The sequence below is a fragment of the Ostrinia nubilalis genome, chromosome 3 (genome assembly GCF_963855985.1).
Source record: "Ostrinia nubilalis chromosome 3, ilOstNubi1.1, whole genome shotgun sequence".
In the NCBI taxonomy this organism is placed as follows: Eukaryota; Metazoa; Arthropoda; class Insecta; order Lepidoptera; family Crambidae; genus Ostrinia; species Ostrinia nubilalis.
Genome location: NC_087090.1, coordinates 13,138,643 through 13,166,126, shown reverse-complemented (window position 1 = coordinate 13,166,126; position 27,484 = coordinate 13,138,643). Strand labels below are relative to the sequence as shown.

Genomic DNA, 27,484 nt, shown 5'->3' with positions numbered 1-27,484 from the left:
CTGGTTAAATAGAGTTACGAGGACTCTTCTTCTTATCGTGTCTACGACAAACCTACACAGTGTCAGCCCAAAAACTTCGCTACAAGAGTGGCAGTGAAGAGTGGAAGGACTCTACATTGACGGAATACTATATTTAACCATACTATCCAGTTTTACGTGACATAAAATAATTAAAAAATAAAAATATACATCTCTTTCTATTCCGTGTTCGATTTCGTCAACAACCGCACAAGCATAAATAAAAGCCTGATGCTTCTGCTGCTGTACCATCTCGGGCTCACAAACACTGCCAAATTAAGGGACACGCCTCAGAGCAAGTACCTGCGCTGTTTATCTGTGCTTTATAAACACCGATGCCCAAGGTCTATGAAACCAGTTTGCCGCATATTACGTCACCGATTTTCCGCGAATTATGTTCAATGTCATGCACGCGGATTTTTACATAACGAAAGACACACCCACCGAAATCTACCACGTCGGTTGCCAGGTTTGTATTCATCAGGCGATTTCTTGTTTACGTTGATCGCTCACGCAACCAGTTTTTGCTTTTAACACCTATACCCCTTTATCAACCAGTCACTATTTGCCTCACACGTAGAGTAATCGTGCGCCCGCGCAGGCCCTACACGATGCTATTGAGAAACCTGTACAGAAATGCAGTTAGGTGTAACATTAGATTTTATTCTGGACATTCAGTTTATAACAAGCCCCCGAAAATACTTATAACTGGTGAGTTTTCATTAATTGTTCAAACGACCCTTGAAGAAAATTTAAAGTTGCGGAAAGTGAAAATTATGAACACGTGGAAGTTAATTTTACATTCAATTAATTTCTTACAAACTTAAAAATCGAATAAACACGACTTGTTTGGGATACTTACTTAGCTAAAAATATTATTTCATTAAGTAATTAGTAGGTACTTGGGTCATAGAAGTAGGTAAAATACCTACTTCATTTTATGTAAGAACCAGGTAGAGTTCTTGGCCCCATTATACAAGGAAAATTTTACATCAAATTGTAGGTATCATTACTATTATTTTTATAATAGGTACTATATGAATAAATTATAAATATATTTTTACGTGAATCGAATTACCTACGATCGGACGTCTTGGTCCGTCACTCATACCTACCAAAGTATTTTTTATCCACAACGAGGAAGCTCATTTTTATAAGGCATAATTTAGCCAGGCCAATTTATTATAGATATTATATTCTAAGCTGCTCGGTCTTTTGAATCTACCCTAAAGTTATCGTAAAAGAACCGCGCGGTCACGTGAATTCAACTGTTGCCCGTCTTTAGTGATAATAGAAAAACTGGCTCTACAAGAGCAAAATAATACCTATTAATTCGGTATTCATTTTCAATTCGATGTTTTTTAACATTTGCATTGGAAATTAGTTCGCGCAAATACCTACTTACCCACATAGTTACTAAGGTAAAATGTTAGAGACTTATATTTTAATAGGTCAACAGCATGAAGCTAAAGATAAAACTGTAGCTTCATGGTCAACAGGTAGCATTTATTTATTTAAAGGTCAACATAGAGCGTAACCTCATTTAATCTTCCATAGGTAGGAATCGCATTACATTTCAGTTTCAGAGATTAGAATAGAAACCTTTTCATATAAATACCCATACAGGGTGTGCAGATAGATAGAACAACCCTTAGGCTAGTTATCAATGAATGCAACGTAACTTTGTGACTATCCTCTTTGAAATTCTGTACATAACTCACAGATATGGTATTTCTATATCTGTGACATAACTCCTAATAGGACTTACTTATCGCCTAAATGTATAAAATATGAATGATGCATACATTTACTTAGTAAGTTTTACCTAAAGGTATAAGTAAGTTACTTTTGTGTTTTTTAATAAGGAAAATCGGGCTTTAGCCTCAGTTTGGGTTCGATAAACATACTCGTGCCTACTTGAGGTCCAAACAGAACCGGTTTCCTCAATGTAGAGTGTAATGAACTGCATTAAGGAACACTTAAAACTTTTGGAACTGACGAAAAACAACGTGACATAAATGTACGTCATGTAATATCACGTGATAGGCTGACAAAAAATAAGCCCATGAATATTTATTGATGTGCAAACTATTATTTCAATAAACATACGGACGGGATTTACCCATAATTTATTTCGCGCACTACGTCGTTCTAGTTGCTCTATTCAAAACATGTTTACAAGTTCTTTACGAAAACCTATTATGTTACTACGTACCTAACGCGGATGAGAAAAGCGCGTAGTAGGAAGCAAAGTAGGTACAGTCATCGACACATCAAGCTGTAGGTACTGGGATATCTTATGTAGTTTCTTAGAATGGGTGCTGTTTTGCACTAAAATGTAGTCTAGTGTGGTGACGACTGTACATAATCAGATGCATTTTACTTATCTCAATTGTTATGGACACGTTTACACACGTGGAGTGTATTGATTGTTTGTTATTATATCCAACTGCACAGTCTATATTTACTAATTTACCTCAAAATGAATCGCATACGTCACAAAGACCGAAGGACTTTTGCTACGAAATTAATGATGTAACGCGATGTACGGTGTTGACAAACTTCTTGTTTGCAAGTGCAGCGTTAAGTAAGAACTGGCATTACCTCCCTTTAACCAAAGTATTCGACGTGTAGCTTATTTTTTGTAATGCAGCTAATGTACAAACTGATATGCTTGTTTCAGGAGGACTAGGTCAACTCGGAGTCGAGTGCGCGAAGTACCTCCGCCACAAATATGGCAAAGAAAACGTCCTACTGTCAGACATCATCAAGCCATCACAGGAAATCGTCAACGACGGACCTTACCTTTTCGTAGACATTCTAGACTTTAAGGGCCTCCAGAAAATAGTTGTGAACCACAGGGTGGACTGGCTAATCCATTTCTCAGCTCTTTTGAGTGCCATAGGAGAACAGAATGTTCCTTTAGCTGTACGAGTGAATATAGAAGGAATGCATAACGTAATAGAGCTAGCGAAACAGTATAATCTAAGGGTGTTTGTCCCTAGTACGATTGGAGCCTTCGGACCAGATTCCCCTAGGAATCCCACGCCAAACATTACTATACAAAGACCTAGAACAATTTATGGTGTGTCGAAGGTGCACGCTGAACTATTAGGAGAATATTATTATTACAAATTTGGATTGGACTTCCGTTGCTTGAGGTTCCCAGGAGTAATTTCAAGCGACCCTCCTGGCGGAGGGACAACAGGTCAGTTAATTTAAAAAAAACTTAAATGTCACGTGTGCATGAGACCTACCCCTAAAGTTAAGTTATTCGGAGGAATGTTAATATTATGGACCTTCCATATTCGCAAAACTATGCTTTCGAGAACAGAGTTTATTAGCACTCTGGGTTGGGCGAATCTTGTTTTAACCTTTTGATTGAAGCCTCTACAAAGGCTAAAGGCTTTACTTTTGTAAACCATTGTGATGATAATTATCCATTTATCTAAGGTTATTTTTAACGCCGATCCTCTAATTTCAGACTACGCCATCGCAATCTTCCACGACATGCTGCGCAAAGGACAGTACCAATGCTACCTGAAGCCCGACACGCGGCTTCCCATGATGCACGTCAATGACGCGCTTCGTGCCCTCTCAGAGTACCTGGAGGTTCCCAACGAGAGACTGACCAGGCGCGTCTACAACGTTACCTCTATGAGCTTCACTCCCGAAGAACTTGTGGAGGCCATGGCGAAGTACATGCCAGAAATGAAAATCACATACCAACCTGATAGTAGACAAGAAATTGGTAAGTGTTTATGATATTTTTAATTCTTCAGCTACTGCATTTTAGGACATGTAAACAGTTGTAGAGTTCTCTTGCACAACATTATACAACAACCATTCAATAATATTTTGCAAGTTTTTTTGATAGTTACTACGTATCAGAATTAAGTTTCCGCATTCTTTAAAGCCATGATTTTCCAACTTAGTAGTCATATTTTTTGCGTGCAACTTTTTACGCCGCACAAATATTGACAAAAACGAATGGCATCATAGCACAATGATCTCGAAGGAACGTGACTGTTGAATCTAAGTATCTTCTTATGCTAATAAAGTAGATAGACAGAGACTGCCAAGCACACATCTAGGTGTTAGGCCTACTTTGGGCTACTCAAAAAATTTGCATAGGCACACCTCTTTGACTATGTATATCGTACCGTGTTCGTCTTATTGTAGGTAATTCGGGTACGAGGATCGTGTAGGAATATCTACTTCCGTGATATAAAAAAACAATTTTATCGATATCGGTTACTTACCTAGTTTGGTTTGAATAAATTAAGTTGACAAATTAATCTCTACATAATTCTAAAGAGAAAAGTGTGTAGCTGCCTAAAAATGTTTTGGAAAATGAACATAAATAAGCATGGCACAAAAGTATAAAGTAAAAGTATTAATAAACGTTATCTAGGTCACGGCAACTTCATGCGACTCCTTATCGGGCGACTAAATTGCAATTTGCAGCACGTGCAACTCCTTCAAGTCGAGTTTGTTATAATTTAATAACTAAGGGTAACTACCTACATAATATGAGGTAAAAAGGGCCTGTATACCTTGACCAATTGAAAACCTTGTGACAATAAGTTAATAAGATATTTCTCACTTCGTCGACACATAGACTAACATCGCTCTATCTACGAGGGGCGGCTGAAAATTTCGCGGCCTAAGGTACTTAGCGATGAGTAATTAGCTTGTTACTCATATCACTAGTTGCGACACTCAGTAGTATTATAAAAAGCAATCACTAATTAAGTTTGCACTGATAGTTCAATTTCTATCGAACAAATGACATCACCATGTCCGCCGAATCTGGAGATTTGCGGAATTTCGACACCGCGCGCCGCGGACATAATTCCTCGTAAAGAAGGAAAATAGACCGAAAGACATTTTTGAAGAGATGTCATTGGTTCTTCAGGATTCTGGACCTTCATATACTATGGTTAAAAAATGGGCCCGACTATTTCAACACGGACGAGAGACCTGTGAAAACGACCCCCGCCCTGTCACGATACTGAGTGAAGGAAACGTTCAAAAGTCGAAAAAATCGTTCCGGCTGACCAAAGAATTAAATCGTGGCAGATAGCTGAAGAATATTTCTTTATGTTCGCGAGGCTATTGTACAGAAATGACGGGGGAAACTGACACGCGGATTGCTCTTTCCGCAAGACAACGCGCCCGTTCACGCCGCACGTGTTGCGAGGCCAAGCCCTGAAAGACACCGGGTTCTCAGAGATTGACCACCCACCATATAGCCAAGACCTATTACCTAGCGATATTTTCCTGTTTTTCGATTTGAAAAAGGACTTACGGGGCCGGAGATATGCAGATGACAACGAAATTAAAGCTGCGGTTGGTCGTCATTTTGAAAAAAAAATTTTTGGATGGGTAAAAGGCATTGTATGCGAGATTTAAGAAATGTATTTCTTTTGAGGGAGATTATATTACAAAATAAAAAATAGAAACCATTTATTTTATTTCATTAAGTACCTTAGGCCGCGAAATTATCAGCCGGCCCTCGTATGTATGGACTCTACTAATCTGTGTCATTAATATCATAAGCATTCTAGTTCGATTCAGAATATTGATCAATGACGCTAAAGTTAGGCATACTCTACTTAGAGCCAGAAAGCGAGAGTGCATCGACTCGGATGTACGACGGGTCGACGAGTCATTGGCCTACAAAATAGGCACCGTATGCTCTTACCACTCCGACTTTATTTCCTTGACTCTGCACTGCGCCGTCTGCATACACCCTATTTTTTTTTTAAGATTACTAGTAATTTGTTATTGCACAAATTACTAATAGTCCCGTTAGCCCCTGGTACTCAGCTAAATTATGCTTGTCACGACACTAGTGAGCTCACCACAATAGTCGAGCGGCGGCGGGGACCGAACCCGCGTTCCCCGGATCACGAGTCGGCCAGTCCGTCCGACCCCTTCACCGTTCGGCTATCGTGGCTTCTGTAGTTATTTGATGTTATCTAAATAAAAGAAGTTTGGCAAATAAATATTAAACTTGAACTGCCTCTTTTCAGCGGACTCCTGGCCCCAAGTGTTCGACGACAGCGAAGCCCGACGCGATTGGAACTGGAAGCCCGACGTGGACCTGGATCAGCTAGTCCAGCTCATGGTGAAAGAAGTCAAAGAGAAGATAGCAGCGAACGGGTTCTAGATTTAATTGATAATCCAGAGGGCGCCCGGCGCTACTTTAGAGCGGGATACAAAGTCACATGGATGGGTGAATAATTTTTCAAGGCATAGCTTGTGATTTGAATTGAAAGGAACGATACAGACCTAGTTTCAGAATGAGATTACACGGTTCTATATTGGCTCACATAAAATTCTAAATCCTATTCTTTGTCTTACTACCGATTTCTGTTCATAATAATCTCTCTTCATAATTTTATTTTTCATACTTTTTTTATTCATACATTTTTATTACTACCATCGGAGCTCATAACAGTTAGTAATCATAATTTTTTTATCAATACCGTTACTACCAAGAACCATTTAAAATACATAATTTTTATTTTCAGATCTTTTTTCTTCATAACATTCATTGATCATATTGTTTTAATTAATAATGTTGTTACTAAGAACATACTTCAACTCATAATGTTGTTGTTCAGAATAATTTACTTTATAACAGACATACTCGTATCTTTAAAAAAATCATATATAATTTAATAGAGTAGAGAAGCATGCAGATCATGCAGCATGAAAGCAAGCATGCAGCATGCATTGGTATCTCCTCGTCTCCGGCGCTGCGGGATGTGCAGCCCTTCCGCCCTTGCGTAACGAGGCTCAGGCACCCACGCTTGCTTCCGCAGCTTCGGCTTTTTGGATCGCCATCGGCGCCTTCGGCGCCTCGGCGACCAGCCTCAGCCGCTCCAGCTCACCCGGGCGCCTGAGCCTCGTTACAGCGGGCGAGGGCTGCCCTCCCTTCGCGCCTCCGGCTTTTAAATTAGGTACACTCTAGGGGTAGGGCAGACAAGACTACGTGGAGTCGGTTTTGCAGCGATTCGTTTCTGTCACGTTAGTTTTGTGGCACAAAATATTGCCTATTTTGGACCATTTCAAATTAATTTAATGTTAAAATACGATTAATTACGAATACAGACATCATGATTTTCAATAATATGGATAAATACACTTATGAGTAATAAATTTATGAAAACAAATATTAGGATACATCACATTTATGAATATTATAGTTATTTATTCGAATGATTATGAGTTTCGATCATTAGTATAGAAAAATATATGAAAACAAATATTAGTAAAAACTAAGTGTATGATTAGTGATATTATGAATATCAATGATTATGTTTTTAAATATGTAGGTTTTAAATTTTTTATGAAGAATGATCATTATGGTATCAAATTGTATGAGAAATATTTTCGGACCTCCAATGATAGGAATTGAAAAGTTATGTAAGAAAATGCGCTACCGATTACACTTAGATGCGACGCAATTCCACGCAGCGCTGGGCAGAGCAGACAAATAGATTTATGCCAAACAAGTTCTAATGCTATGGGCATACGGTGCTTAGGTGTTCAAACGCCGACAGTGTAATTTAACCGAGTAATAATAGAATCGTCATGCTATGATATGCTGCGTCATTTGAATCTCAGCAATCAGCATCAACCTTAGATTAGCCTAGAATTTTGTAAATTGTATAGTCAGTTTCAAAACATCGTATTAAAATTCGCCCGCATCTGTGAGCTGTAAGCTTTAAGATTCATTTCATACATAGGTATTCATCTTTATTTTTAAGTCTTTGTATGAAAAAATAAATAAAATGCAGTCACCAGCCAGTTCGTTATGATGCAAACGGTTCCGCGCGCGCTCATTGCGAGATTGCGATCAACGCAGCGGAACGGCCTAATCTAGGAACATTTGTTTGTTGTACCGTAGTACTTATTATTATTCTGTGGTTGTACCCTTTACACACAATTTCGTAATGTATTTAGTTAGGGTATCATTAGGTTATAAATTATTTGTAATTTAATTATAATTTGGCAATATAAGGACAGTAGTAACGAGATTACCTACCTCGAGATAATTTTTTTTGCATTCCAAAAAAGTGTAATAATAATTTTCTGTGTTGCTACTTTGTACCTCATGTTAAAAATAAAACGAATTTTTAACTGAATCAATTCCTTTATTTGAACATCCACAAACCAAAATAAACTTTGCCTTAATCTAGGTTATGAAAATAATTAGCGCCGTCCTGACGGCAAAATGGCAACAGTGCGACTCGTATCGATTATTACGATTTTAAAAGCAAATGAATACGATGGAATAAAGAGATAATATTGAGTACTATGATAGTTAGATATATTCACATTACGGTGCATGGATGCACATAATAAGTAGGAGGTATAGAAATCCTCGTGTTTACACCGTCTCATACAGTGGGTGTAGCGTGAGTTTACATCAAACGCATTCGACATCGACTGCGTTAAAATTAAGTATGAAAAGGACATCATCCATTTTGGTCCAAAATCAAAAGTGCCGGCCAAAAAATAAAAGTGCTGTATTCTGATAGAATACGTCCGCCTTAGCATTTATTACTATGGCACCAAAGCTGTAGCACCTCTGTGCATCGTAGTATTTGAGTTCTAAAAATATATGAAACGACTGACTTTGATCTCAAATACTATGACGCACAGTGGTGCTACAGCTTTGGTGTCATAGTAAAAAATGCTAAGGCGGACGTATTCTGTCAGAATACAGCACTTTTTTTTATTGGCCGACATTTTTGATTTTGAACAAAAAATGTATGAATCGTCGATGAATTATTTTAGATCTCAAATACTCGACGCACAGTGGTGCTACAGCTTTGGTGCCATAGTAACAAATGCTATGGCGGACGTATTCTGTCAGAAGACAGCACTTTTTTTATTGGCCGACACTTTTGATTTTGAACAAAAAATGTATGAATCGTCGATGAATTTTAGATCTCAAATACTCGACGCATAGTGGTGCTACAGCTTTGGTGCCATAGTAACAAATGATAAGGCGGACGTATTCTGTCAGAATACAGCACTTTTTTTTTATTGGCCGACACTTTTGATTTTGAACAAAAAATGTATGAATAGTCGATGACTTTTAGATCTCAAATACTCGACGCACAGTGGAGCTACGGCTTTGGTGCCATAGTAACAAATGCTAAGGCAGACGTATTCTGTCAGAATACAGCACTTTTTTTTGTTGGCCAGCACTTTTGATTTTGGACAAAAAATATATGAAACGTGGATGATGTCCTTTCTTTTAGTTCTTGAAAGTTTCCGCTAGGTGCGCTGTACAATCCGTCATACATTTAATGTCACTTTTTACGCAGTCACTAGTGAAGACGTTCGATGTAAACTCACACTAAGCCCTCAGTACTATCTGGCTCTTTGCACTTTTTACGTACGAGTAATTTGTTTATTAATAAGGCATTCTCCATAATGACCGGTTGGTTGCGACCTGCCTTCATTGGAGGAGGCCTATGTTAAGCAGTGGACGTCCTATGACTAAAATGATGATGAAGGCATTCCCCGTTTCTTTGTGAACATACCTTTATGTCCTGAGAAATGCATAAAAGCATAATTGGATAGTTGACACCATTAATCTAAAAACCAATCAGTGCTTTATTATCTATACAGGGTGTTAGGTAAATGGGTAGGTATATGAGCCGACACTAGCCCATGTTAACATGGGCATATAAATAGTATGGTGAAGTCAGAAAATTGATATCTTTATTTTAATTATTTAAATTTTCATACAAAATCGGATTTTATAAAATTTATTTTGTATGAAAATTAGAAACGTATTTGCGCTCGCTAGCTAACGCCACTGGCGATAAATAAGGTACAGTAAGCTCTATAGTGGCGCCACCTTAGTAAGTGCAAATGTGATAGTTCTTCAACCGCGATCACCAGTTGGCGCCACTGTCTTAGCCACTACAAGTGACAGGATCTAAAGTGGCGCCAAGTGGTGAGCTTAAACAAAACACGGAAGGTAACATCACGGTATAGTTCCATTATACTGAACTGTCCTATCCGTGACATTGACAGCGGGGCGCCACCGTCAATACCGGATCGCTGGTTCCGATTTTTGCCATGTTGGAAACCATATAGTTGAACGATAGTAGTGCCCCCCTGTCATTGAGTTTGGTGGGACAGTTCAGCGTGGGTCATCTAAAGACAGACTGGTGGTGTCGATTATCTCAATTACATTGATTATTTTAATTTTTAACATATTTACGTATCACAGTGATTTACTCCTATGGTTCAGAAGCGATTGTCTTGTATTCTATTCATTTGCGTTTTGCTGATACTTTGCACCCACAGTTACCATACATCACATAAAATAATAATGTTGCATACAATATATTTTATAATTATTACAATGGCTTTGTATTCTAAAATTAATATACGACAACATTTAAAATACACTGACTAACTCGACCGTAATGAACACCCAATATGAATAACATTGTAAGTTAACGTTTGAACAACTTTCAGCAGACAAGTCTAGTTCATACGTCATCAAATTGTAAAAACGTGTAACTGCAGTTACACTGTTATTCATATTTGGTGTGCTGTCACCTAAATAAATTAATAATAAATTGTTAGTCGCATTAATATGACGTGATGAAAATTTATTATGAAAGAATAACTAAAAATAAGCCTACGATATAGTAAAAAATACAGAGCCTACAGTACCAGGCAATAAATAATTCACATCTTATAGACTCCAAGCTTCACTTTCACACCTCGAAGTTTAGATCTTGAAATGACAGTAAACAACGACGAGCAAATTATTAAGTTTACTTTTTCATTTAAATTTAAACTTTAATATGGGGGAATAAATTTTACTACGTAAATGTATTAACTCATGCCATCTGGAAACCTTTAACAAGCACTATAAACTTATCAACAACACATAACCATCATAGACTCTCTAGCATTACCTCTAATACAAATCCTAGCACATTACAAGTCAGTGTATTATTATTTCATGCCTGGCACTGTGCGTTGTGTTATTTAAGTACCTATCCACATAACATGGATTATTGACTCCCAAATCACACTTTACACAACTCAGTCTTCCATTCGTTACTAACAAGCAACACGATCTTACAATATATTCCATAATTTAACAATAATGATAAATATTTTGCTATAAATACATATCTTCGTTATTTCTCTTGTTACATTTGTAACTTTAGGTAACTTTAACTTGCTATAACTCGGATTTAAAGTCGATTAATACGTTAATCATGTCCAAAATGTAACTACTGGACTGGTTTTTGAGAAAAGCTTTATTGCGCCTGCACTATGAAACTATTTCTTACTAAATACCTACAGCAACTGGATAATTTATAATACCTTCTCGTTGTAACGAAAGAGAAGTTCCAATTACAAATATTACTAGTTACTGTCAACTAAGGCAGCTGGTTTCATTTAGTACCTATTGGCAAAAATTAAAAATCAATACAAATAATATTATGAAGATTTGTACAGTGTCTGCCTCTTCCATGACATTTCTAAATTGGATCCTGAGAATGGACCATTGAGAAGGAGCTTAAAAATTTAAAATTACGTTATAAAAATCACATATTGTTTCATGGACGGCCTAGTATTTATTGAGTAATTTAAATATTTAGGCCAAAAAAGAAAAAATATCGGCAATATGCTGCGTAATAACACCTAATTTGAAAGCAGTTTAAGTACTGAATAATATCTTTTATAATGCACGTTTATTATAACTATTATTTGCATTTGCAAAAATATTCGTTGAGAAATGGGAGGCCATGTTTTCTGTTAAATGCAATTGATGACGTAGCTCTCCAATTCTTCAACACTCGCCCATCTTCTAAGTATATGAATATTGCACCTTCATATTAGATCACATTTGTTTAGTTATTACAATACAAAAACCATTATCTTTCATTATAAGGCCTGTCAATGGCACATTTTTTGGAAGTCCAAGACCCACAACGAACGAGTCCACATATTAGAAAGGGTAGACCCCGCGTCGATTTGAAACATAGAATAAATTTTAAAAATACAGAAGCGCCACTTCCTTATTATGCTATGGCTTCCTTGCAATCAAAAAATGCCTAATGTGGAACACCATTAGTAAAATTTAGGCCGCAGTTTACTTACACAGTGGCCAATTTGCTACATGGTAATATAAAGTGGTCCTATCACTCTATTGAATCGACTAATAGTGAGGCCACACACAATCCTGAAAATGTGTTTTCAACTTTAGGCAGAAACGAAAATGTACACATTGCAGTAAACAGCGTAAAGTATTTAATTTACCATTTAGTAAAAAAGTAATGCAAGACATTAACTTGCGAAAGCTAGTCACGTTTCAAAATCAGTCATATTTTAAAAAACTTGCTAAAGCCATTATTAATTCTATCTAATGCGAACCAAAACCTAACATATTTTTTGTTAAAACTAAACATTTCAATTAGTGATCTTCTAAGTTCTTGACAATGAAAGTGTAAAAATACATAGCGTTTTAAGAATTTTTGTTTTAAATAACATACATTTATTTACATTTTATAAGATGAAAAAAGTTGATAGAGATGAAGATGTAAAATCTAATTCAATGCTAAATTTATACAGAAGCAAATCGATAGCCAAAAATGTATAAAGTGAAAATGCAAGAGATATGTTTAAGTGCATACAAAATAAGGTACCTACATTGCGTAATAAAAATATGCAAAATAAAATTAGGCATAATTATATAAACTGGTTACATTTTAAACATTTAGCTTAAGTACTTATAACTTACAATAAAGAAATGCAACACACATTACGGTTTAAATAAATTTGAGATTTCTGAAAAAAAAAAAGCTACAAAAATTGGAAATAAGACATCACAAAGAAATAACAAGATTTCCCATTTTATCACTGAAGAATCGCAACGAAATCACAAACGATGATTATGTAAAAAGTTATGGCAAGATTATAATATTATTAACACCCGGTATCATCTTGATCATGAAATAGATATAGGCCTAATAGTAATTGATAACGATAAAGAGAATATGTCCGTGTTTTTGAAGTAAGTAAACTTCATTTTCAAAAGTTGCAAGTCATTTACTTTGCAGAGATGTAAACCAAATCTTTATAAAATACTTTTTTAACCTTTCTTACTTGCTTATTAGGAGTTAACAAATACAAATACAAATATTTTATTTATGCAAACACACCGTTTACGCATACACCTTCAAATACAATTGGTAACAATGAAATCCGTAAACATTATATTGCTTTGTCTGCGGGTCCCACACTAGGAATAACCTGTGTCGTGGGCACCCAGTGGTGCTATGTAACCAGTACAGCGACAGATATAAGCGTCTACAAGTCAAGTTAAGCAGTCCAACGTTTAATTTAATACTAATAATGACTAAACTACAATTCAATACAAATACGGAAAAGTGTATGCAGAGATATTTTGAGTCTGAGTCTGCTAACAAAACATGCCTTCAGGCCAGATTAATCGTATCGATTTTTTTATCAGTACAGAAATTAAATTTTCTTTGAAATGAACTAACAGTCAACTGCACTGCACTCGTATTACATATTGAAGATATGATACTGGATACATAGACATAATTAATTTTTACAAGACTCCAAACTAATTGATATTTCTGATAATTAAATTTAACATGTTATAAGTATATCAGTCACCTGATTAGTCCCACTAATGTCGCAAGATTCACGTACGATTAATTAGATCTAGATACCAAGTGTTAATTAAATAACATCATCAATCAACAAAAGTCAAACCATATCTCTGAAGATCACGTTGAAACAAAATAATAACAATTCTTCATGCGATTCGTCAAAGCTCAAAACAAAACATTTCTTTCAATTACATTGAACGAAAAATTTCGTACCTATGACTTAGAATAATAATAAAGTAATGGAAATTATTAGTTTTATGAGTACATGACAACATGACACATGGAATAAAATCCATGTATTATCCCACTAGTTGTTCTTAAGCCTACGCTTACATTATAAACATTCGTTCTTCAAGCTATTTTTTCAAAACAAAACGAAATACTGATCTATTCTCAATACCAAAATTTTCATATAAAACAACATACCTCTCCTGTCTTGATCCCATGTACTCAGTGACTGGATTTTCCACCTACTGGCATATCAAGTGCAAAAATATGTATGGGTCTTACTTACATACCTACCTCACATATTTTTGTTCCATGTCATCCAAAAGCAACATTAGCAAAAATATTATCTGCCCGCTAGCTTTACTATGATAAAATTGACTTCACATCATCTTATTCAGACTTCAAATGCTGTTGTTGTTCCCTGATCATGTTAAGCTCTTTAAGGCGCTGTCTGAGTTGTGCCTTCTTTAAGTTGGTCATAATCTGTGTTGATTGATACAGCCAAGAACCCTGAAAAATATTTTAGATAAGTTTAATCTAATTGCAAAGAAAAAGTTATTGTTAAAGTTTTTGTTTTGAGTGTGTTATCTTGCCAAGTCTGAACTCTATGAACTATTAACAAAACAAATAAACTTAATTAATTGTCGTTCTGAGAGTTGAATGAACATGTAATTTACAACTTACCACCATTATCATGCAGTTCAGTAATATTGGAATGGAGAAGACGACTGATATGAACAGGCCCTTGCTATCGAAGTACTGCTGTCTGGAGAACAACGCCCAATTACGAGCCGCAACTTCATTTATACTCTCCGAGAAATATACCAATAACACTGAAAAGAAAATAATATGGTTTTAGTTACACAAGTGTTTTTCTCTATTGCTATCATCTTTTATTAAGATTTTACTAATATGTTAGTTTAATCTTAGATCAGGCAATCATTGTTAAATAATATAATATGTATAATTCAATGAGGAAGTACCTTGGTAATCTTGGTACATCATTACATTGTTAAAATTTACACTATTTACGTATTACACTCATACATTCACAAAAGTTCACCTTTGACTCAGCAGCAAACAATGTAAAGTTTTGCATAATTTAAAACATCATTTATGCAGATATGTTTTCAGAACCCATAAAGGCATTTAACTGTTTTTAAGTAAACAACTTTACATAAAGTGATTAAATAAATGGACCTTTATTACAGGCAGCTTCAATAACAAGTTTCTTCTTTGAATTAGGGTACATCAGCCTACAACAATAAGTATGTTAACATTCTTGAATGTATTGTGAATTTTATGTCTATAGCGTAAGGTCCTAGATCAATTAAAGACTATTTAAATAGGTTGACTTTTGTTGTTTGTACCATAGATCAATTTATTTATAACATTTAAAAAATCTAATAAAGGACAATGACCAAAAATGTATGGAGTGTGGTCCAAATGTCCACCACTAACGAGACCTATGTAGTAAAATAGTCTACTAAATACTGATTCATCGTAACCAAACCACAATCGAAAATATGCTGTCAGTAAAAAGTTATGACTGAATGAAAAGTCTGGTTTTTACCTTTTCATCCGAAAAATGTTTTTGATATCATTCTATCCATTGCACATTTTGGACTAATCTACGCATGTTATGTCATGTCGCATGTGGCGTGGGGTTATAGATGAATTTTATTAAATATTATACTAGCTGTGCCTACGACTTTGTAAGCGTGAGGATTGTTAGAATAATGTTTCCCATTTTTACAACATTTGTCTTTACTGCTCCGCCCCTATTGGTTGTTGGGTGATGTTATTTATCCTAAAACCATCCTTGATAAATGGGCTATCCATAACAAAAAGAATTTTTCAAATCGGACCAGTAGTTCCTGAGATTAGCGCGTAAACTACTACATTTTTTCAAACAGTCATAACTTTTTACTGACAGCTTATTTTTTTTTTCGTCCATACTGAAAGTTAATCTCTATTTAATGGACTATAAGCCAATATAAGTCTCATTGGTGGTGGACATTTGGACCACTTTTGGTCATTGTCCTTTATACAGTTGGTACTTACACAATATGATAAAAAGCACAACTTGGAAGTTTCCATAGTTTCTTGTTGATAAACATGTGAATGTCACTATTATGTGAAATGACACAAGTGCCATTAGCCATGGGTCACGCCACTCAATCTGAAATTAATTTGATAGGTTCGTTAAAAATCATATTTTACAGTCAGAAAAAAAAGTAAACCTATTTAGCTCCCTGATGACGACAGCATGCTAAAAATTGCCTTGATATTTCAATCATACAATTATAGGCTTTCCTTTGGGGACATTGATATTACGATCATAAAGTTAAAATAAATATAATGAACAATTTCATTACTAGGATTAAAATATTCTACAACTAAAGAATAACATAATTTACATTTAAAATATAAGATCCTAAGAAAATATATTTACCACTTTTTGATAGAGCTATCTATCTATCTAGTGAAAAATTATCAGTTTTAATTTAACCTGTTGAGACAAATAAAAAATACATTATGATCTAAAAACTAAAATGATTATACATACTACTGTATTATTTATTATGTATATCCAAAATATATTAAAGTAACTTTGATTCATTTACTTTGTTTGTTGTAATTATAACTTGAAAAAATCATTAACTTTAGTAAACAAAAACACCAAAATAAAATTGAATTAGGTACATGGACAACAAAATGATTCAGTTTTGTTATTGCCTGATATTATTTGAACAGTTTCCTTTTGAATCACATTCTGAAATAGAATGCAGTAAAAACAATAGATCTGAAGTCAAGGTTACAAATCCAATCACAATAATTTTGGTTGTTTTTGCAAGTCGTACTTGAAATTAAAAAAAGATGTTGAGTAACAAGATAAGCACCTACTTGGGCGAATTTAATTCAACGAGTGTCAGGGTCATTTGAACTAGGTACCTACCTCCTACCAATAGTTTTACTGCGCTATGCGGCAAGTTCCAATGGGCAGAATTATTGGATAAATCTAGCAAATTTTAAATAACCTGTTTCTACCAAGTTAAAACATTTCTCAGCTAGCGAGTCCTTCAACTTATTTCGTGCGATTTCCGTAAAAATATGTACCGAGTACGGACTATCTCATAGATTAAAATTTACCAAATAAAATAGAAACTTACACTGCGTATGTACGAAATGAAATCCGATATTTCATTCACCTCGATGAACCCTTCCATTTCCAAGTAATTTCAATAAAATGTATTTTAATTTGCACAATTTTCACATCAACAACTGAAAACCATCACACTGCATCACACACACAAGAACAATTTTTTTTGACAACTATTTATTTTTTGACTTTGACAGGCAGCCGGACGGATATTTTTTATATTTCATTTTCATTGAAAATGCAAAAGTAGCGTATTGCTTACAGCCTTCATTATTTTATAATAAGGTCGCGCAACGAAAGTTGACGCGAACACATAAGTCGTTGTTTTTCCCTACACAATCATCAAAAATATGTCAACATTCAATATTTTTTAGGCAATTTTATTGAATGTTGAGATATTTTTGGGTATTTCGCCGAAACGGTAAATTTTCTGTGTCCAGGCAGGCGAACACATGTTTTTTTATATCTATCTGTATTAAACTATTTTTATGGGAAAGTTCATCAAAAGTTTTATTTGTTTTTGCTATTACAATAGCAGAAACTACAAATAATACCGTAGAAAAACTTAATCAAAAGTCGTTTTTCTAATTTCCTTGTTATGTCCATTACTGTTGTTTGCCAAAATGAAGGCTCATTATAACAAATTGAAGCGTAATTTAATTCCAATAGCACTCTCTTTGCATTTGAAAAACGTTTGGCTATCGGAAAATAAAAACTTTAAATGTCAAATACTTATAGGAAGAAAATAAAGTGAAGTTAAGTTCTTGTCCAGGTCAAAAGTATAATTTCCCTGGTTCTTCGTTTCAACCATTGTTGTAACGAAACGAAAAAACTTAGACTGTAACGCACTGCACCACTACACTCGGCCATTTCGTCCCAAGAGGCCATTGAGGCAGGACAGTACGTCGTTGATCAGTTTCGCGACAAATCGCATAAATAGGTCCCTCCTTGGGTTTTTGTTTACTAAAAAGTCAATTTCTTTGGACGGTTTTTTGCAACTAAACAATGGATTAATTTTATTGTTTATTTACACAAATGTAGTGTCTGTAGGGGTAAACCCATGATTTAAATAGTAAATGCATAGGGTAAATAGGTTTTTGTCTGTGGTGTCTTTTAGGCATAAATCTAATTTCTTTGGTCCTAATTTCCTTGTTTTCCTTGGCATAAAATGACCTAGGAAATTATAAAAGACCTTTAATAATTCGGCGTAAAGTCAAATTTTGATTATTTCTTTATTGGAATAAGTTTAAAATTTACATTTTAAAAAATAGGTATCAGAATAGATATAGAAAATCTTGTTTTTAACTTTTAACTCAATCTACTGCATTTATCTTCCTTAGTTGTGTAAAAAGGTCGTAATGATGATATAATATTCAATGGCATGTTTGCTTGCGAAAGTACACAAAATAGGTCGAACAAAAAAAAAAGCAAACCACAGAAGAAAACTTAGAGAAAAAAATATTTATAATAATTTCCTTGGCTACCAAAAATTTATGACCTCATAATAACTTTGTTTCTAAAACGAATTATGACACCCCTTCTAGATATATTAGCTTAGTTTTTACTACATAATGCAATGGGAAACTAAAAATAGTTAAAAACAAAAATAAAATTCGTGCCAAGGAAATTAGGCAAAATTGACCATTTTTGGCGAAATACCCTTTTGTTGATTTTGTAGGGCAAAACCATGAAGCTAAAGATAAAAAGCTTCATGGGCAAAACACGTACTGGAGACCCGGCTTTACTCACACTGAATCAAGACTTCCACAACAAGCGTTATACTATACAGATACGTTGAAGATGAAAATTTTTAGCGTATAAATCGGGGGCTGTCGGGGGCCCTTAGCCCTTCTATCCTTTTCTTGTTTCTCGCACTTGACATTTTTTTTTCCATTCGTTAGGGTCTTGATCTCGATTGAATGCAATTTCTTATCGTTCATCGATGCTCACATTTTATTCTTCTCAAGATTTTGTCTCAGATTATGTACAAACTTTCGCCTAGGTTTTTCGCCTTTTGTCGTCGATGTTTATTGCGTCAATTTAGTTATTCTGCGTTTCATTTCTCGACCCTGGCCCTGACCTGTAAATCCCGAGATTAAGAAAAAAAGTTGTCAAAATTATGTCATTAACGTCAGTCAAGTCGTGGCTCTGTTGAATTTTTGTTCTTTGTTGTATTGTGTGTGTAGTGAAATAATTGGTTCTCTTACATTAATTCTGAGATCTTGGAAATCATAAAAATAATTGGGAAAGGTTTCTTAAAAGGTACAAACACTTTAATATACAGAAAATATGTTTTGAGTTGAATGTATCAATGAGTATAAATATCAAGTGCTGCAACTATTTTGAGCCGGCACCGAGATGCTATCTAATGTTTATTTAGAAATCTTATGGCTATTCGTAACATATACAATAAACAATGTTATCAGTGAAGAAGGTTTGGGTAATCTGGTGAGGAATTCCGATGGTAAATTCAATGTAGATATTAGCGGATGCACTGTGCTAGAAAAGCAATGTTCGCACTTAATTGACGATTTTGCATTATTGTCATGCGCTTTAAATGCTACGCACAGCAACAAATCACAAGTTGCATTCATTTGTCAGCACAAAATATGGACTTATCAAGCAGAACTCCTTGACAATAATTACTTGGATTTTAAGTTAAAACAACCATGCCAAGATGAAATGATAACATCAGAATGCCTGAAGCCAACGGAGTACGGTATCGACTGTATACTGAAGAAAAAACCAACTATACGAAGTAAAATTTGTTGGAGGACTATAAATAAAGTTGAATCTTTAATTTTCAATGACTGGCAAATCACGGGGAACTTTTTGAGGAAGTGTTATGATGATATTCAGTCTTTTTCCTGTGGTAGAATTCCACCAGATCCCAAAAGCCTGTCACAAACGCACACATTGAAATGTCTACAAAATAAAGAACAGGATTTAAAGCCGGAGTGCCAGGCTGAGATGACTGCTCTCAAAGAAATGAAGTATAGCATGTTGCAGCTAGATAAAATCATATTTGCAGCCTGTAATTTGGACCAAAAGACGGTATGTCCAGATGAATTGCCTGGGACTTGGATGATGTACAAATGTCTAGTAGATCATAAATATGACAATGGTAATGTAAATACTTTTTATATTATTATGTAGGTATTTTACGTTTTTTTTAACTATTGACATTTTATTCCTTTCAGCAATGACCAAAAGGTGTCGTGATCAACTATTTTATGACCAAAGAAATATGGTGATGAACTACAGAATGAGTAAAGGCTTGGTGAAATCATGTAAAGAAGACATACGAAAATACCACTGCCGGAAAGGTGTGGTGGAGGACAAAGATGTTAGACTTGCTCAAATTCTACTCTGCTTGGAAAATGTCTCTCATAATGAAAGTGCAAAGCTCGCCCCTGATTGCTTGATAGAAATGACTGACCACAGAAAGATGTTGATGGATGACTATAGGTTGTCACCAGAATTGATGCAAAACTGTGCCAATGACATCAGTATGCTGTGCAGGGGAGTTGAGTTAGGAGGCAAAACCATCCACTGCTTGATGGATCATGCTAGACCTAGACGAAGAAAAGATAAAAGAATCAGCATGGCATGCCAAAGATCTTTAGAAGTCTTGGTACAGGAAGCTGACCCCGGTGAAGATTGGAGAGTGGATCCTATTTTGAGGAAAGCTTGCAAGCCAGTGGTGGACTCAGCATGTAAAGAAGTTGATGGTGGAAATGGCAGAGTAATGTCTTGTCTCATGGAAAAACTTGGAACCAAGGTCATGTTGGATGAATGTGAAACGGCTTTGTTACAGATACAGTATTTTATTTCTAGAGATTTCAAGCTAGACCCCCAGCTGTACAAAGCCTGCAAATATGATGCTGTTACTAAATGCAAAGCTAAACTTCAATGGGCTGACACCACTGAACACCAATCTGAAAAGGATCCCCTCATATTGCCTTGCTTGTATAATTATGCTTACAATTCTGAGCTAAAAGAAGAACTTAAACCAGCATGTGAACAGCAGGTTCGAAAAGTTATGAGGCAAAGAGCAGTAAATGTAGATCTGCTGCCAGAAATTGAAGACTTTTGTATTGATGACTTGGCTAAGATCTGCTTTGAGGGTACCGGTAAAGGAGAAGAAATTAGATGTTTACAAAGCAAGATTAAGGAATTGTCACCAAAATGTAAAGAAGTGGTTGCAAACTTCACTGAGATGCAGAGTGGTCACATTGAACTGAATGCTGTAGTGAACAATAACTGCAGGATGCAAATCCAGAAACTGTGCTATTCAGAACTGAAAAGTAAAAAGGATGATGATGACGTCATGGAATGTTTGATTTCCCATAAAAATGATCCAGAAATTAAAGCTAATGTCAAATGTCGTGCTGCAATAGAACATGAGCAGCTGATCTCATTAAAAAACTATAGATTTACAAGGAAATTTAAGAATGCATGTAAATCTTATGTAGTCAGATATTGTCCGAAAGCACAAACCAAAAGCCAAGTGGTATCTTGTTTGAGTGAAATTGTTAGGAATGATACTATAACAAGGAGGAAACATACAATATTAAAGGACTGTAGACAGCAGTTAAGAAGTCAACTATTTCAGCAGAAGGAGAATATAGAATTGGATCCAGAGCTTCTGGAGGCTTGTAATAAGGATTTGAAAGAGTATTGCCCAAATGTGCCTCATGGGGAATCTGCTGCTTTAGAGTGCCTTCAAACAGCCAAGGGCAAGTTGAGTGACACCTGCAGGAGAGCCATATTTGTTGTCAGGAAGCAAGAGTTCAATGACAATGCCATTGATTATCACCTGATCACTAGTTGTAATGATATGATTGATTTATACTGCCATAATACTGAGACATCTAAAATTTTGGACTGCTTGAAGGTACAATCTACATTGTGTTTATAGACAAAATTAACTATGATAGGGCTTTTACATTAGTAACTGAATGTTTCTGTTATTTCAGGCTCATAAACAGAAAACTGACTTTGATGAGAATTGCAAAATTGTTATAGTCAATAGAATGATTGAACAAAATACAGACTACAGGTTCAATAACAACTTGCAGAATGCTTGTAAAGATGACGTCATGAAATATTGTTCAGATATAATTGGTAAGAACTATTTAATATGCAATATGTACCTGCTAATTTATGTGGGCAGGCCCTCCACTCCACTAGGTGTACCGACGGTCTGGTAAAGGTCGCGGGAGGCACCTGAATGCGGGCAGCGCAGGACCGGTCGTTTTGGGAAACCTTGGAGGAGACCTTTGTCCAGCAGTGGACGTCATTTGGCTGAATCAAACGAAGTAACCAACCTGCTAATATAAACAATAATATACAGGATCTAATGGTGTTATAAGTCTATTTCACTTTGCCTTTACAGCACATGAACCTCAAGATGTGGAGCTCCAAGGAAAAGTATTATATTGCTTGAAGGAGAAATTCAGGGACTCAAAGCTGACAACACCGTGTGAGAATGAGCTGGCAAATGTACTGAAAGAACAAGCACTGAATTATCGTCTTGATCCTTTACTTGGGAAATTGTGTAAAGCAGAAATCCAGACAATATGTGCTGTGCCAAATGACTCTATTACCAATTCTGATGGCCAGGTAAATATTGATGGTTACTAGCTTATTAGTCACACAATGGGTATTCAATACAGGGTGATCCATTCATTTGTGAATGATCAAACAAAAAAGGATTGATTCTACTCAAATACAACAACTTTCATACAGGAAAAATGCACAAGTTTTTGCAAATTGTTCCTGTAAGATTTTTTTCGCATTTGAAAAGTACAATTAATCTTTTTTGTTTGAACACCCACAAAAAAGTCACCCTTACAGCCTGCATGTTCTTTTGGTCTGAAAATCGCAAATATTACAATAATGTAATGTGAATTTAAAAATTGTAACTTACAGCAAGCAAACTCCATGTTTCAGGTTGAAGAATGTCTCAAAAATGCCCTTCTCAATCACAAAATTGTGTCGGCTGAATGTGCCCGTGAAGTGGTTCAGATAATAGAGGAAACGGAGGTGGATATTGAGGCAGACCCTTTGCTAGAGAGGGCGTGTGCATTTGATCTCTTAAAGTATTGCAAGGATCTCGAGCATGGAGCTGGGCGACGTAAGCTTTTGTATATCTTACTAGATTAATAATATTTTTATCAAATCTAATAAATGGTGAATTAAGAACTTGTACACGCGATGTTCTTTAATAGATGCGACGATGCGCGGTTGCAGCGATACAGACGCGATAATATATGCAAGTCGTACGTAGCCTAAAGACTAGCTGTGTAGGAAAAAAGCGCATTGTCGGCGCATTTAGAAAATGGTGTGCACTGGCACACATATGTGGACAGAATGTATTTTCTAATACGTTCCGTATCATATTATTTTATTTTATTACGCAGATGATAAAAAATACTTTAATAACACTCCATTTGTTTCTTTCAGGTTTGAAATGTTTGAAAATCATTCTGAATGATAGTACTAGAAAGTTAGAACCAGATTGCCAGAAGGAGCTATCAAGCAGATTAGAAATGTATCGATATGTCGCATCTGTAAGTGCCATGTTAATTTTCATTATTTATTATAACTACCCACATAATTTACGAAGTAAATAATAACAATTTCTTGTTTATTTTTCAGGCAAACATGGTAGAAAACTTTGGCGATGTATTCAACGAACTCTCATCATCTCCATCAAAGAAGTATTTCCTAGTTGTATGCATATCTTTTGTAGGCTTAATTTTTATATTTGGTTTATATTGTGGTCGCATGACCAAAAGAGCTATGTATGTTAAAAGAAAATAGGATATAAATATATACATAATAATTAAATAAGGGTGATTATAAAAATAAAAAACCGAACCTGCACTACAAGTATAAAAGTACAATTTATGAACAAATATTCTATATATGAACAAAATATATTCTATCTATTCTTGTTATTTATTCCTATTTTTCTTTCTTTTTAGTAAATGTTAAGTGAATCTTATAATCCCAGTCATCTAAAAATATGCTTAGGTAAGGTGCAAGATATTTAGAGTGATAGACACCAATGGTAACAATAATTTGCATTTATTTATTAATCTCAAATAAAACTTGTTGCAGGTTCGGTTTTTGATTTTTCTGTTACCCAAGCTTTATAGTTTGTGTTTTACTCAGTACCTGAATAATATTGTAGTACTTAAATGATAAATTAAAAACAACCGCCACATAAAATGAGACAGCATATTAGGAAGATATGGGATAGGCAGGGCTTTATTGATTAGTAATGGCATAGTATGTGTCAGTCTAATTTTATCAAGTTCTGGTTTAAAATGTAAAATATTTTGTGTGTTAACTTGTCCATTCTCATGAACTAGGAGGACATTAAAATTAAATAAATCTTACAATTGATCCAAACAACATTCTAGGAAAAGAAATCAAACAATCTTTACATAATCCTTATATTTAATTATCTAGACAATTACTTAAACTTAAAACTAATTCCATTCTGCCACATCATCAAACTCCATATCTTCAATGGATTCTTTTTTGATGTTGGGCTTATTTTCTTTCTTAGCTTCCACTTTAATTTCACCTTTGAGAAGTTTCTGGCTTTCTTCAAAGTATTGATTGGGATGATTTATGCCTAAGCCAAAGTCAATGGAGTGTACGGTGTCGAAGTATTTGCTGCAAGCCACCTGGTAATGACCCTTTTTGGTCACTTCCACTATGTCATTTACAGCTGAAACAAAATTGTTTATTAGATCTGTATTCAGTAAATTAATAAACAGTGGCTAAATATTTTAAAATTATATTGTTTACCTTGAGGATCTAACCCATATCCTAGTAATTTATTCTTCAGATTGCTAACATCACAATGCCTATAAGGACATCCATGGCAGTCACCAGGACCAACAGTCTCATTTATTATTCTCAAACAGCTGAATGGGGAATAATTCTTCTTACTACCCTCTTTTCCATAGTTGTATCTGACATTGTAAGCATATTGCTTCTCAAATTTATCCAAATCCATCATTTTGGTAAACTCCTCCCTCCAAAATCTGAGAGAATCTTCCAAAGTCACTCCAATACCTTTCAAGAACAGGCCATACTGAAGTCTGCCTCCATGTCTCAAGTGATGAGCTAACCTTAATTGGTCGTGCAGCTGTCTCATACACAACGGGAAAGATTTGAGTGAAAGGGAGTCCAAACTCTCAATAGGCACAACCGCTTTAGTGTCAGTAAAGTTGTTACCAGTATATGACTGGTGCAGGCCCTTCAATAGACTCACAAGCCTCTCATCCTGTTCAATCTCTCCAAGGTGGTGACAAGCAACAGCCAAGTTTTGCCTCAAATGTGTACGAAACTGAGCAGACAATACAGACACAAAGTCTTTATGTGGAATATAAGCATAACCACCTCTCAGAAATACTTTCCTGGACTTGACCAAATCTAGAACTTCATAGAATTTTACTTTATAAAATTTCATGTTGTCCACATTAGGATGAGAAGTTGATTCTCTGAGGAAGGTAATAACTTCATTTTTCTCTTCTTCAGATATATTGTTATAGCACAGACTGTTTAGTTTAAAAAAAGATTCTACAGCATCTCCACTCATGTTAATAAACCTCATTTTGAAAAGTTCTAGTTCTCTTGCCACAAACCAACGTCGTAGCTCTTCATTTCTGCAGTAAGCTAATCTAAGTATAAAGTGAGCAATGTGATCTTTTCTCCTAGCTTGTAAGTCGGCTTCTGTTGTACCACATTTAGAGACTTCGAAAAGCCTTGAATAGTATTTCAAACCTTGATTTCTTAGATCAGTTGTCACAAATTCCTTCCATTCATCAGAGTACGCTCGTAGTCCTCGCAAAGTTGTAGCTGTAGCTAAACTCCTAAGAAGTGTTAGCCTCTCCAAAGCTAAGGTTTCAAACTCTTGTAAAGAAATGTTTTCAGTTGGCGGAACTTTATACATTTGAAGATCATGAGGATAGGTTTCCATGAGACTTCCTGTAACCGGAGCTCGCGTAGATTTTCGTCGTATGTTCAAATCCATTATTATGTTTTATTTATCAATGTGTTTTATAACTGGAAAATAGTCAGCATTACACTATTTATCAAATTAATAAATTGAAAATTAAATAAAAACAGGAGCTGTGGGAAACAACACAACAATAAAAAATGGCGCGAATATTTTGACAATTTGACACTTTGACAGTATTTTTTTTAAACAATTGTGTGTCGAGGATAATGATTTCCATTCAACGAAATTTTTCAATAAAAATATGTCATCGTAAAAAAACGGTAACGTTAATTACTTAAATTGTTCCGTTTTCCTTTACACCATGTGAACTGCCTAAGGCTAGAGACATAGCTGGGCACCGTTAATCAAATAGTTAACTTCGTTAATCGTTAAACCGTTAATAAAAAAATTAACTTCGTTAAACGTTAAAACGTTACATTTCGCAAGATTTAACGCAAGTTAACGTTAATCGTTAATCCGTTAACACATGATAATAAAACAAAAAAAAATATTGTATGCAAGGTTCAAATAATTTCGAAAGCTTGTATCGCGCATGGAATTTATTCTTCTTTTATGTTTGCGCTACAAGCTTTCGAAATTATTTGAACCTTGCATAAGTACCTACCTACAATTATTTTTTTCGTTTTAGTACAACTGCATTTCGGAATAAAAGCTTGTTTTTAAAAAGTTTTTTAATAGGCTAGATGACAAAATTTCAATTATTTGTCCGTCAGACAAATAATTAGAAAATATTAGACTCATATTTTTTACTAGCGGCCGCCCGCGACTTCGTACGCGTGGATCTCGTTTTACCCCCCCCTTCATCTACCTTACGCGGTTCAGATTTTTTCATACAAATGTTTTTTCCCGCTAACTCCCGTTCCCGTGGGAATTTTGCAATATCCTGTTGTAACTAAGCTTTAAGTTTACTAAGGTCCCGGAAGGCCAAATTTCAAGCGTCTATCTTACGCGGTTTAGATTTTTCATACAAATGTTTTTTCCCGCTAACTCCCGTTCCCATGGGAATTTTGCAATATCCTGTTGTAACTAAGCTTCAAGTTTACTAAGGTACCTGCATGCCAAAATTCAAGCGTCTAACTTAAGCGGTTTAGATTTTTCATACAAATGTTTTTTCCCGCTAACTCCCGTTCCCGTGGGAATTTTGCAATATCCTGTTGTAACTAAGCTTTAAGTTTACTGAGGTACCTGCATGCCAAATTTCAAGCGTCTAACTTAAGCGGTTTAGATTTTTCATACAAAAGGATTTTCCCGCTGATTCCCGTTCCCGTGGGAATTCCTAAGTATCCTATAACCTGCCCAGGAGTATGAAGAATAATTGTACCAAGT

At 35.3% G+C, this 27,484-nt stretch overlaps 4 protein-coding genes across 4 annotated transcripts; 2 read left to right on the top strand and 2 right to left on the bottom strand.

Moving 5' to 3' along the window:
- The first annotated feature begins 569 nt into the window (after nucleotides 1–569).
- Nucleotides 570–6,824, top strand: LOC135087991 (L-threonine 3-dehydrogenase, mitochondrial). Its single transcript, XM_063982865.1, has 4 exons — nucleotides 570–729; nucleotides 2,702–3,226; nucleotides 3,503–3,769; nucleotides 6,057–6,824. The coding sequence occupies exons 1-4, from the start codon at nucleotides 630–632 to the stop codon at nucleotides 6,191–6,193; spliced, it is 1,029 nt and encodes a 342-aa protein (XP_063838935.1). The 5' UTR covers nucleotides 570–629; the 3' UTR covers nucleotides 6,194–6,824.
- Nucleotides 6,825–7,958: 1,134 nt separating this feature from the next.
- On the bottom strand, nucleotides 7,959–17,271 carry LOC135087992 (transmembrane protein 18). The gene is made up of 4 exons (XM_063982866.1): nucleotides 17,123–17,271; nucleotides 16,014–16,131; nucleotides 14,634–14,782; nucleotides 7,959–14,459 (listed from the first exon to the last, which is right to left on the bottom strand). Exons 1-4 carry the CDS (start codon nucleotides 17,177–17,179, stop codon nucleotides 14,340–14,342), a joined length of 444 nt encoding a protein of 147 aa, XP_063838936.1. The 5' UTR covers nucleotides 17,180–17,271; the 3' UTR covers nucleotides 7,959–14,339.
- Nucleotides 17,272–19,225: 1,954 nt separating this feature from the next.
- LOC135087989 (Golgi apparatus protein 1) lies at nucleotides 19,226–24,277 on the top strand. The gene is made up of 7 exons (XM_063982862.1): nucleotides 19,226–20,236; nucleotides 20,313–22,009; nucleotides 22,092–22,239; nucleotides 22,511–22,737; nucleotides 23,068–23,251; nucleotides 23,581–23,687; nucleotides 23,776–24,277. Exons 1-7 carry the CDS (start codon nucleotides 19,471–19,473, stop codon nucleotides 23,938–23,940), a joined length of 3,294 nt encoding a protein of 1,097 aa, XP_063838932.1. The 5' UTR covers nucleotides 19,226–19,470; the 3' UTR covers nucleotides 23,941–24,277.
- Nucleotides 24,278–24,564: 287 nt separating this feature from the next.
- Nucleotides 24,565–26,294, bottom strand: LOC135087990 (DNA primase large subunit). Its single transcript, XM_063982864.1, has 2 exons — nucleotides 24,940–26,294; nucleotides 24,565–24,859 (listed from the first exon to the last, which is right to left on the bottom strand). Exons 1-2 carry the CDS (start codon nucleotides 26,168–26,170, stop codon nucleotides 24,615–24,617), a joined length of 1,476 nt encoding a protein of 491 aa, XP_063838934.1. The 5' UTR covers nucleotides 26,171–26,294; the 3' UTR covers nucleotides 24,565–24,614.
- Between the last annotated feature and the right edge of the window lie 1,190 nt (nucleotides 26,295–27,484).

Bases quoted from the DNA above. Each gene is read 5' to 3' on its own strand.
- LOC135087991 (XM_063982865.1), top strand. From the start codon at position 630: ATGCTATTGAGAAACCTGTACAGAAATGCAGTTAGGTGTAACATTAGA. The intron at 730-2,701 runs GTGAGTTTTCAT...TGCTTGTTTCAG, and splicing joins CCCGAAAATACTTATAACTG to GAGGACTAGGTCAACTCGGA. The intron at 3,227-3,502 runs GTCAGTTAATTT...CTCTAATTTCAG, and splicing joins TCCTGGCGGAGGGACAACAG to ACTACGCCATCGCAATCTTC.
- LOC135087992 (XM_063982866.1), bottom strand. From the start codon at position 17,179: ATGGAAGGGTTCATCGAGGTGAATGAAATATCGGATTTCATTTCGTAC. The intron at 16,132-17,122 runs GTAAGTTTCTAT...AATTAATTTCAG, and splicing joins TCATTTCGTACATACGCAGT to ATTGAGTGGCGTGACCCATG. The intron at 14,460-14,633 runs GTAAGTTGTAAA...AATATTTTTCAG, and splicing joins TGAACTGCATGATAATGGTG to GGTTCTTGGCTGTATCAATC.
- LOC135087989 (XM_063982862.1), top strand. From the start codon at position 19,471: ATGCTATCTAATGTTTATTTAGAAATCTTATGGCTATTCGTAACATAT. The intron at 22,240-22,510 runs GTAAGAACTATT...TTGCCTTTACAG, and splicing joins ATATTGTTCAGATATAATTG to CACATGAACCTCAAGATGTG. The intron at 23,252-23,580 runs GTAAGCTTTTGT...TGTTTCTTTCAG, and splicing joins CGAGCATGGAGCTGGGCGAC to GTTTGAAATGTTTGAAAATC.
- LOC135087990 (XM_063982864.1), bottom strand. From the start codon at position 26,170: ATGGATTTGAACATACGACGAAAATCTACGCGAGCTCCGGTTACAGGA. The intron at 24,860-24,939 runs GTAAACAATATA...ATTTTGTTTCAG, and splicing joins ATATGGGTTAGATCCTCAAG to CTGTAAATGACATAGTGGAA.